Source organism: Heterocephalus glaber, unplaced genomic scaffold (genome assembly GCF_053883595.1).
Source record: "Heterocephalus glaber isolate CG9 unplaced genomic scaffold, H.glaber_assembly_v1.0 deba00001442, whole genome shotgun sequence".
NCBI lineage: Eukaryota > Metazoa > Chordata > Mammalia > Rodentia > Bathyergidae > Heterocephalus > Heterocephalus glaber.
In genome coordinates this window covers 53,344,695-53,357,114 of record NW_028258296.1, presented here as the reverse complement: position 1 = coordinate 53,357,114, position 12,420 = coordinate 53,344,695, and the positions used below count along the sequence as shown (strand labels likewise).

General features: G+C 37.3%; 1 protein-coding gene across 3 annotated transcripts in view; it reads left to right on the top strand.

Annotated features, from left to right (window-relative positions):
- Wars2 (tryptophanyl tRNA synthetase 2, mitochondrial) overlaps positions 1-12,420 on the top strand; it is an 82,490-nt gene that overhangs the window by 59,874 nt on the left and 10,196 nt on the right. For all 3 annotated transcript variants that reach the window (XM_087213319.1, XM_004853831.4, XM_087213320.1), the window contains 2 exons: positions 6,635-6,715; positions 8,840-8,925. In XM_087213319.1, the coding sequence (XP_087069445.1) occupies positions 6,635-6,715; positions 8,840-8,925 (167 nt within the window). The remainder of the gene's footprint in view (positions 1-6,634; positions 6,716-8,839; positions 8,926-12,420) is intronic.

The following is a 12,420-nucleotide window of genomic DNA, read 5'->3' as shown; positions in this document are numbered from 1 at the left end:
TATAAATCTATCTCATTTCTTTTGTTATACACCATGCCATTACACCACATTTTCTATTACGTGCCACATTTTATTTAAGTATTTCCTATTACTAAGGCTTTAATTTTATCCATGCATTTGTTTCTCAAATATTCAGTGAGCACTTACTATATCCTAAGTGTTGTGCTAAGCACTTAAGTTATATCATGAATAAAGCAGACCAAAATATTTGCCACACTAGCACTTACATTCTGTTAGAGTAACAAAATAAATAACCATAAGTAAGCCAAATATAAAGTATATTGAAAGCTGATAAGAGATAGGGGAAACATTAGGAGAATTAGAAATAGATTGCTATTTCAAATAATGTGTTCTAGACGAGCCCCCACGATGAGATAACACTTGATCAAATGTAAGGTGAGGAAGTTAGCCAGGTGAATACCTCTGGGGAGAGAGTTCTGTCAGAGAAAAGCGTCATTTCAAAGCCTCTGAAGTGGGAGTGCACTGGTGTTTTTAGGGAATATCAGAGAACAGGAGCAAAAGAGGAGATGCCAGAGGGAGTTTTGAGTCGCAGAGATAACGGTGTTGAATGGGAAAGAGGATTGTGCTGAGTTTCATAGACCATGACTGGACTTGGCCTTTTGCTCTAGGGAAAAGAAAAAGTAAGGATTTTAACAAAGAGGTGATCTAACCTGTGGCACCTTAATTGCTATGTTATTAGTAGTCTGTACGGGAGCTGGGGCCGAAGCAGAGATGACTGAGGAAATTCATACAGGATGCCAGAGGAAAGTGATGGTGTCTAGGCTACACTTGTGGCCAAAGGGGTGAAGAGAGGTGAGGTCCCGAATATATTTTATAATTGGGCACAGTAAGACTTACAGGTAGCATGGATATGGAATTTGAGAAAAGAGAAGCACAGAGTGGCCCAGAGTTTTTCCCTAAACTACTGCAAGGACAGTTTCCATCCTCAGAGATGAGACAGCTATGAGTCAAGCAGTTAATTGCATTTTTTGCTTCCTTTAGTCTCTAAGGATTTTTGACAAGATTCAAATTTACTAAATATAAAGAAAAACCTTTATAAATTAAACTGCATTAAAAGTAAGAATGTATCTTTATTACATCCTAGGGTAGAGTTTCAGGATTTCTGTTGCAGCTGTGTTGAGCTCAAGATGTCCGGTAGATATCCACATACATGCTGAATACGTAGTTCGATACATGAGTCTGGAGTTCATCCGAGAAGCCTGGCTGGAGTATGAATTCCGTAGTCATCCATTTTATGGATTGTATTTGAAGCAGTGAGTTGAGCTGAAATTACAAAGGGCAAAAGAACAAAAGTAAAGAACCCAGCCCTGAAACCTGAGTGTTGCCAGTATGATGAAGTCAGGCACAAAAGAAAGTACAAACAGTAGGCGACTGAAAAGAGAAACAGATGAACTGTGGAGAAAAACTAGTCGTTCAGTGTCTGGGGTTCCACCTGAAGGAAATATATCACGGTGCAGGAAGTAGTAAGTTGTGTCATATGAAGCTGAGTATGTCAGGAAGAGGACACCTTCTCCTCTGCTGTGAGCATTGATGGTCATGACCGAGAAGTTTTAGTGCTGTGGCGAGGTGAAACCTGCTGGGGCCAGTGTGAGTAAGGATGGAGTGAGGGAGTCCAGCACAGTGCAGCTCTGTATCTCTATCTTTCATCATCCATGAGAGGCCATTCTCCTTATTAACAGTGTTGAAAGGGTCTGGAGTTGGCTTTGATTTGGGGACACTCTATTCCTTTATAGTCCTTTCTTTTTATTCTGTTTTCTAGTTCTATTCTTCTTTCTTCACCTATATGAGGTCTAATATTTATCATTTCTTTTGAGTTTTTTAATTAGATTCATTTTTTATATTCATATTTTTAGTTTTTCCTGTTTTCATAAGCTATACACATCCATGTAACTAGTGCCCAGAACACCTGCATTCCCCTCTCGAATCACCATCCTCTCCCCTAAGATGACCTGTTGTCAATGTTATGTAAACAGGGCCGGGGATTTAGCTCAGTGGTTCTTCCACCTGCCTCGAAAGTGCAAGGTCCTGAGTTTGATCCCTGGTACCAAAAACAAAAAAAAAACCCACATAAATGTTATATAAACAGATTTATCATGCACTTTTTGCATTCAGTGTATATCTGTCCTCCGTCACTCAACATTATATTTATGAGACTCATTCAGTTACATACATATAATTAATTGTTCATTAATTCTCATTCCCATAGTAGTCCTGTATTATACTACTGTTTATTTATTTAATCTCCTGTAGGTGAATAATTTGGATTGTTTAGAACTTGGAGCTATTACAGTATGTTCCTGCACATATATTGTAGAGAATATTTTCACAGTTCTATTGAGTATATAACTAGAAATGGAATACTTGGATCATGTGAATGTTGAGCAGTAATGAATTCCAGTTTCTAAAGCTGGTATCCCAATTTACATTCTCATAGTGGTATCTGAAAGACCTCCTTGCTACACTTGACACTTACATTTTTTCACTTTAATCATTCTTTGAAAATGTGAAATTGTACTGTGGTTTTAATTTGCACTTAGTGCATGTGATTTACATTTCTTTGATGATTAATGAAGTTGAATGTTTTTCTGATATTAATGTGTCATTTGGATATCTTATTCTGTAAGTATTACTTATATATTTGGACAATTTCCGTAAGTTTATCTGCTTTTTTCTTATTAATTTGTAAGCATGAAATCAATTTGTAGGCCTGTATATTAATATATACTGTTTAAGAATTGCAAATATCTTCTTCTACTCTACTTTGCCTTTTTACTCTTTCAGTGGTAAAGTATAAAAAAATATCATTTTTAGTTTTAAAACAATTTAATTTGTGAATTTTTTGTGTTTAGCAATTTTGAATCTTGTTAAAACTCCTTATTCACTAAAAAAACCAAAAATGCAATTTAGTGGTTGAATTTTTTCTGAAAATTTAAAAAATATGTTATTATTTAAGCAGAACATCTTAGTGACTGAAGGATATCAGCCTTTTAGTACCCCCCAGAATATTGCTTCTTCAACACATTTCAGAAGCTCTTTTGTTACTTCCTCTCAAACCTAACAATTCTGTTGAGTATATTTCTTACCTCCATTGAACCCATCTGTTTTCAGAGGTAACAGCCTGTTAGATATGAATCCCTTCAAAATTTTTTGTTCTCCACTCCTACCTCACAAGATATATCCTCAACTATATTCACTTCCCCAGTTTATTTCAGTTGAAGACATTTTATTCATCTCTTCTTTTCCCCATGCTGGCTACCATTCCTTTTCTTCCTTCAGGAATATTGTTCTTCAAATTTTTCCCTTGCATGTATCCTCAGCAGCTCTCTTCCTACTTAGTACATCATGCAGTAGATCTATCCTACCTTAAAAAACAAAATTTTTACTCTCTAGTCTTGTTATGGTTTGTCAAAAATGTCTTCCAAAAAGGCTCTTTTTTTTTCAGAAGTGGAGCTTTGAGACGGTGCTTGGATGCTGGCATCGCTACATTCATCACAGGATTAATTCATTGATAAGTTCATACCTGAATGTGCAATTAGAAGTTGGGGCCTGGTTGAAGGAAGTGGGTGACTGTGGGTGGGTCTCTTGAGGGCTCTTCTCCTCTGGCTCTTCTTCTGCTCTCTGTTTCCTGGATGCCATGAATTAAGCAGCTTTTCTCCACTATTCTCTTCTGCCCTAGTTTGTGCCTTGGAGCCAGCTGACCATGGACTGAAATCACCGAAACCATGAGCCTCCATAAGTCTCTCCTCCTTTAATTAGCCAGTGTCAGCTATTTTGTCCCAGCAATGAAAAATAACTACTACTACCTCCTATTAGTTACCTTATTCTTAAAAATCAAATGTCTTACATGTGATAAAATTGCATAGAACTAAATACCTCCACATAGTAAGTACATGTAAAACTGGTGAAATCTAAATAGCATAGATAGATTGTATCAAATTCAGCTTCTTGGTTGTGATATTAACTTATATTTGTTCAAGATGCTACTCTAGGGGAAAGGTACATGGGATCTCTGTTATGTCTTACAACTGCATGTATACTATAATCATCTCAAAATAGGAAGTTCAAGGTATTTATTAAAATTGCATTACAAGAATAATAACTATAATACTGGCTGCTTACTATGTATTAAGTATTCTTCTAAGCATTGTTAAGTGGATAGCATCATTAAGCTTACTTTGTTAATTGTAAAACTGAGGCAAAGAGAGTTTTAAGTCACTTACACAGTCTCTCAGCTAATAAATAGCAGAACTGGCATTCAGACCCCAAATAGTCTCACTCCAAAGATAGAACTCTTGACCATTCTGCTGTGTTCCTTGTACATCTGTATTTATATCACACCTTCTAGTCTTGCTCTTTATCCCATTGTAATTTAGCTTCCATCTCAATCACTCCTTTGAAATTGCTTTTGCAATTCAAGAAGTCAGCTTGAATCAAGAAGTTAGCTGCCAAATCGAATTGCCCTTTTCTTTCTGCAGCCTTTGATAGAGTTAACGTATTCAACAAATATTTACTGAGCACATACAGTATGCCAGGCTGTTTAACAGGAGTAACCAAGACTGGCAAAACTAACACAACTGAAGACTGCACTTGCTACAGATAGAGGGTCAGAAGGCTTCAGTTCTTTTCTCCCAGTCACCACTGACTTGTGGATGCTCAGTGAGCCAGGTTATTGTCCACGACCTTTGCTTTTCTGTGGATAAAACAGATCTTATTATTGTTTTGTTTGTGATTTCAGAACATAAGGAAATGCTTTATTTACATACCTATGATTTCTGCTTTTTCTTTTTTTTTTTTTTTTTGGTACTAGGGATTGAACTTAGGGTCCCTGTGCTTGTGAGGCAGGCGGTGGAACCACTGAGCTAAATTCCCAGCCCTGCTTTTTCCTTCTTGACTAAAAAGATAACCAAATTCTGAAATACTACTTTTCTTCCATAATCATAAATGATGAATTATGAAAAATTATTTGCCTTTAACCTTTTACTTCCTTTTTCTATGTAAGAATGATTTGGACTAATTTGATGTTCTCTATTTTGGAAACATCAGGAATATCTCTGCAGAATATTCAGTTAGTTTCATACCATAGGTCCAAATAAAAAGCTACCCCAAGGAAAATATGTGTTAGTGGAAACACAGTGGTAGCTTTCTGCGTGTCACCAAAGCTAAGCATTTGATCAAGAGATGAAGGGAAGGAGCCATCTTGTCTCTTCTACATGGCATGGTTATTTTGTTTTTATTCCTTTCCCCAAATTCAGTTAAAAAAACACACAAAAAAAACAAATTACAGAGTCCTTCATGCCAAAACATAGCCCTTGTTGGATTAGTCCTAATGGGAATGTGTTTTGCTTGATGATTGGAAGCAACTCTAATCCTCTTGCTTACATCCTGGGTTACTGTTTTTGTCTGATAGCTTTTTGTTTATAGCAGCAGTTAGCAATTTGGTTGGACACTGCTGTCAAAGTCATTGTCCTCAATGAAACCCAAATGGCTCTTGGAAGAAAGATGACAGACTCAGCCTAGCAACCTGCTAAACTTTCAAAGTGATTCCTTGTCAAACACATGAAAAACAACTCTTCCCTCTCTGTAACTGCAGGGGAAAAAAAAAAAAAGAGTATCTTACGCCAGATGACGATAAAAAAGGCCAGGGCTGGTTCATTTCCATTCCTTTATGTTCCTTTTGCAAAATCCACAAAGAACACATTTGGGGCCACTTTGCAGAATTGGCAACAGTCTCTGATTTTTAAGGAAATCATATGGATACAAAAAAAGCCACAATCAGTGAAGAGCTAGGAATCCCCAAGACCCAGGAGTGGGATACATAGAACTGAAATTGTAGGTCCTCAGTTAGAACATGGCTTAGACCCAAGAATCATCCCAGTTGTTGCTAGGCTTGGTTATTTGACCAAATTTTGTTCAAATAAAAATGAATTGGGGAAAGTATTTTTTTTTCTGACTAGATCTCCTCTATTAAAAAAAAAAGTGAAAAGAGAGAAAAAAGAAAAAAAGATGAAGAAAAGAAAAAGGAGGAAGAGAAGGAGCTAGCGATTATAAAAATACCCTTTGGAATGATGGGATGGTAAAATCATTCCTAACTTTCAAATCACTCTAGAGCTAAGGAATTCAATCTTTAAGTGTATTTCAAAGCTGATTAGAAAAGACCTGGAGTGCAGGGAGAGAGACAGAGTTTACTTAATAAGCTTACCTTTTTTTTTTTTGGTATGGGGGGATTGAACTCGGGATCTTGTGCTTGCGAGGCAGGCGCTGGAACCACTGAGCTAAATCCCCAGCCCCCTTAACTTTTTAAAAGGTGCATTGAATTCCTCAGGACATAATGACCGTCTCACTGAGATGTTGTAGCAGACTCTGGTCATACCTTGCTGGGGTAGTGTAGAGAAGATTTAACACTAAATTGCTGGGTGTATCAGTTAGCTTTTATAATTTCTTCTTTACCTAAAATCTATCATGAATCACAGCTAAACCCCCTTTATCTCTCCTTTTAATAACCTTGACTTGGGGTGTATCTAGCCATTTAAGATAATACCTATCACCCTTTAGTTTTGCTTATGTTCAAGAAAATATTGCTCACCTTTGTTAACATACTATCTTATTTCTTTAGGTGTCTGAACACACACAGTTAAGTTGGATCCTTACCTGCATGGTCAGACTGCCTCGATTACAACATTTACACCAGTGGAAGGTAAATCCAATGATCTGATTAACAAACAGAAAGGAAGCAATTTTCCACTTTCTGCTTATTATTGTGTCAGGCTCTGGGAATCTTGAATTTACTTTCTTCCCTGGTCTGCTACCCACTAATGGCTAGTATAACATCTTTCTCTGCTTCAGGATATTAAGTGGAAAGTGAAACAGTCTCCAAGATTCCTTCTGACTTAAAAATACCATTAGTTATATGTTCTTATCTGTGTTTCAATCAACGTGATGATTTTGTACCTACCACATTATATTTAACAAGCAACCACAATTTCAGGATTATTGAAATCCCAAGTTTCAAACTCCAACGTCTGGATTTAGACCCCAGAGTTGCCTCTCATCACCACTGGAATTAACTGGCAATAAGGCAAAAACATTTTCTTGTGGGGAGATGAGAAAACATATTTTATTTAATATTTAAACAAGTTTAGTCTAGGCAACATTTCAAACCCACAGAAAAATTAAGGCTGTACTTTTTGTAAGATGTTCAACTGAGAAAGATAAATTGGATAATTCATAGTACTTTATTTTTGCAATTGGATAACTTAACAGTAGGTAGCCACCAACTATGTCAACACTAATTTCAGTTTTAAGCACCTTTGAGCATATTTTCAGGGCCACTGGTTTCCTCAGGAGTTGCTCTTCAGAAGCCTTCACATATGCTGCAGGGGGAAAAGGTGCTCTGAAGTGACAGAACCTGGATGGTGTGGTGTGGATATTTGTGTCCCGCTAAAATGTACCTGTTGAAATCTAATCCCTAAAGGTAGAGCCTTTGGGAGGTGATCCTGAAAGTAGAGCTCTTATAAAAGGTGTAAGAAGCTCCAGAGAGACTTTCTGCCCCGTCCATAGTGTGAGAACACAGAGAAGTCGCCACTGCGAAGCCAGGGAGTAGGCCCTCCTTAGACACTAACTCCGCCTTCACCTTGGAATCCCCAGCCTCTAAAACTGCAAGAAATGAATTTCTGTTGTGTATAAGCCACTCAGCGTAGGATATTTTGTTACAGAAGGCCAAATAGACTAAGACACTAAATAAATAAGATAATATTGGTAATGCTGTGGATTCATTACCTGCCAGGAATTAAAAACAACATTTTATAACATTCTCTACCATATTTTGGTTTAGGCAAAACTTTCCCATTGTATCATAATAATCTACCACTACGTTTAATGCTGAAATCTTTTTTATAGGAGCTGAGTATTAATTTAATAGTTACTGTTCCTCCTTGAAAATGGTTTGAAAGGGTCTCCTGATTGCATATTACTAGTAAATAAACTGATTTTCTGGAGAAACCTTTCCACTAGTCAGTGATTTCTTACTTGTGGGAAACATATGGACTTCACATCTCAGCCTTGTCTCAGCACATGTTCTTGCCTTCTGTGGTCAGGACTTCATTAACAAATTTTGGTGATGATTTCTGCAAATCTTATGTCATGGTAGGTGCAAGAGATATAGTAGTTAGCAAGATGGACCGACAAAGGTAGTCTATAAACTGTGAAGAATGCTCTAAGGCCAGGATTCCAGTGCCAGAGGAAGATCTGGTAAGAGCTCATTGGCCGATTTCCAAATTAAACTTTCATAATCTTTACCCAGTTGTAGTTGTGAACTAGCCTCTATCATGGACATTGTAGTAAAAGGGATACTAACTCATGTTAACTTTAGAAAGTCACTCTCATGATAATTTCTGACCTTATCTGTGAAATCTGAATTTTATCTGATTTAGAACCTAGAAAACTCCTTGTCTTTAATGAAATAAATAAGAAACAGTGACAGTTCAGGATCCTTTCAAGGGACAAGGAACCAGAGGTGTATTTCAGTGGTAGAATGTGTGAGTAGCATGAGCTACCCTGGGTCCAGGCCCTAGTACCATAAATAAGTGAATGAATGGATGGATAAATGAGTGAACAGTGGAAAAGCACAGTTACCTTGTTCCTATGTAAGTCTGGAGCCTGAAGACAAGCCTACCAGAAGATAGTTGCTAAAAGGAACTGAGATTGTATGTTATTACAGGTGGCTTCAGATCACACTTCACCTACTTTACAAACTTCTTAAATGAGCAATATCATTAAGTTCAGCTCAGAGTTCTGCCCCTCTTCTTTTCATCCCCTACAGGCGAAGGCTGCCCAGCAGAAGCATGATGGAATGATGGGTCTGCTCACATATCCAGTACTCCAGGCAGCTGATGTTCTGTCCTACAAGTAAGAAGAAAGGCCACCTTTGGTCTCACATATACTCATGATGACAAGAGAGTATTTTAACACTCAAAACAAAGGCTTGGCTCATGGGGAAGGGGACACAGAAAGGATCAGACCTGTGAATAGGTTTGTCTATTCCTTAGTAATAGGGACTAAATCATAGAAGTGTGCTCCAAAGAGAAAATGGGAACACTAAGAGCTAACGCTTAAGTATCGCATGCTATGTATTTGAAAATGTTGTAGAAGCTTTATATACATTAATCCTGACAACAGCCTTGAAAAATTTATGCTACTATCATTCCTGCTCTACACATGAGGAAACTGAGGCACAGAGTGTTTAATGCTGGGCCCAGGGTCAGGTACCTTGCAAAACTTATAGAGTCAGGATTTGAGTCCCAAACGTTCAAGTACAAAGTCTATACTCTTAAACACTATCCCATATATATTCCCTCAGGCTTTGCTCTTAAGCACTGTGCCATATATATTTCTTAGGTCTATGCCAAACTATATTTCTATTCGGTGTATATTTCTTCCTCACTCACTCTGTGATATATATTTCCCTAGTAACAATTAAATGTCAGCAGTTTTAAATGTTGATTTCTTACATAATCTGGACTATAAAACAGTGCTGTTCAATAGAATTTGCTATGATATGGAAACGTTTTACAGCTGTACTTTCTAATTCTGTCGCCACTAGGCACATGTAGCTATAGAGCCTTTGGAATGTTGTGAGTGTTACAGTTCCTCTCTGACTGCATTACTAAAGCATAAACATTACTAAAGCATAAGCATTAAATTTTTATTTAGCTTTAATTAATTTAAATGTAAAGACTCACCAGCAGCTAGTAACTGCTGTATTAGACCTATAGGTTGAGAATAAATTTTTGAACAGGATATACAGTAACTCCTTATGTTTCCTAGACCCATAATTCATCTCTTCAGCTACTGCTTGTGGGCCTCAGAAATACACAACAAAGAATACCCACCCTGCACTCCACTCTGCTGCCATGGACTTCTGATCTCATCCCTTCCTAATTCCTCCCTGCTCTCCCCTCATCTGTCTCCCTTGGCACCATATCACTTTCTAGAGATAAAACTTCCCAGTCACTGTACACCTACAGCTTTAGCCTTCTTGTTATGAAAGCTTGGAGTAGAGTTAGAGAGAACAGGACTTCAGGAATGTATTTTCATCCCCTTTCTACTAAGGCCATGAGAATTAGAATTCTTGGCATGTAAATCTGATAACATTGTGAAAATAGATAACAAAAGAAAGCTAATAATGCATTTCCTAAGGAAGGAAGATATTTACTTTATAAATTCTATAAAAAATATTGATTTTCACATTCATAAAGTAGAAATAATTTATTTTATTGAGAGTATTAGAATTAAAATGAAGTATGGGTCAAGAAGTACTGTGACAGGGGGCTGTTACTTTTTTATGATTGACAGTAATTATGTCTTTGATGATTACAATTTTATGTGTAATTCTGATTATAGAGGCTACTTCTTTACAGAACCAAAAACTAAGACTTTTCACCAGGAGAATGTGCAAAGACACAAGCACAGTAGATTTCCATAATAGTTCAAGAGCTATAATGGGAGAGTTCTCCGAGTTGAAGACTGTGAAAAAGTGTAACTGTTAACAAAAGTAAATGCCCTCTGTATGATACCATGGAGCATGGAGTAGGAAGTAACTTTAAGGAGCTTCTTCATCAATTCCATTTTACAGATGCAGGCCAAAAAGCTTAAGAACCTATGACTACTCAGCCCACAGAGGAACATCAGAGCATGTTCAGTGGTCTGCTGAGGTTAGTGGTAAACCAGTAGTTATGACAGGAAACAGCATTATCACGTAAAATAGCCAAAACAATACAATATCACATGGTGAATATACTAGCTCCCCCTTCTCTGCACGATGTACATTCCAAGACTCCCAGGGGATTCCAAAACCCTACATGTACCATGTCTTTTCCTATACAAACCTTGTTAGTCAGCTTTTTATCACTATAACAATAGAACTAAAAAAACTAACTTATAAAGAGAAAAAATTTGTTTTGGCTCACAGTTTTAGAGGTTCCAGTCCAAAATAGGGCAGACTCCTTGCTTTGGGCTTCTGTGGGTGCCAGATGGCAAGGACAGGAACCACATGGTGATGCAAGCTGCTCACTTCTTGGCCAGGAAGCAAGAGAATAGAAGCAAAAGGCATAGGGGTCCCTCAGTTCCTTGCACAGGCATGGTCCAGTGGCCTAGTCACAGACTATAAGGCCTCACCTCCTAAAGATCCGCAGCACCTCCCAGTAGCACCACCCTGGGAACAAGCTCTTCACTTATGGAAATGTCGAGGAAAGGTGTCCAAACTGTAGCACATACATCGCTATGGTCATTTCAATTTATAAATAGCACACAATAGGGAATGAATAGTAATAATAAAATAAAGGTTATATTATTATACTATAATAAAAGTTATGTGAGTGTGAGCTGTCTCAGAATATCTTGGGCTACATATCCTTTTGAGGATGTCAGATGATACAATGCCTCCAAGATGAAGCAGAGGAGGTGAATGACAAAGTGTATCACACCCTTGATAAATGAGCTCACAGACTTTTGCAGTTTGAGGTATGGCAGCAAAATTGGCACAAATTTCACTTTCTTTCTCCATACTTTCTCAGATAGAAGATGTGTTCTTACTATAGATATTAGAAAACCCACCTTGTGATTCTTTTCCTTTCCTTAAGAACTTTCATCTTTTCATTTATGACTTCTCTTTAGCATTTCTGAATTGCTAGCATCACTGTCCTGGTGCTTTTGGGTCATATTAAGATCAGGGTTATTGAACATAAACACTGTGACACTACAACAGTTGATCCGATAACCTAGATGGCTCCCAAGCCATTCATAGGCTGGTTGTGGACGAAGGGATGTTTCGCATCTTGAGCAGAACAGATCTGGGGGACAGTGTTAAGATTTGATTACACTGCCTAGAACAGCATGCACATTAAAACTTACATGTTGTTTATTTCTAGAATTTTCCATTTAATATTTTTGTCCCATAGTTGACCCCAAGTTACTGAAATGGAAACCATGGATAATGGGTAACTACTGTATATTCTTATCAATTCCCTAAAATACAATTAGCAGAATGTTAAAATACTATATTCTCTTACTTATAAAGTACATTAATGGGACATAACTAAGGGAATTATGAAGCAAATTATGGATGAATTGCTATCACCTAGTGTAAACTCATTCCAAAAATTTTAGGATAGAAGAAGAATTTTTTAAAAGGCTGACATTGGCAAAAATAGCTTCTTAAGATCTCAAAACCTGTTTTATATGCTGCCCTCTTTAAAGCAGTCCCTGAGGTTATGAATGGCCTTTTATCTTATTTAAAACAATAGGTATTTCAGATGTGGCAGGTAAACCTTAAGAGTGTTCTGACAATTTCTTTTCTGTCCCACTGTCCCTTCCACATCAGTAGGATTCTCCCATAAAAATGTT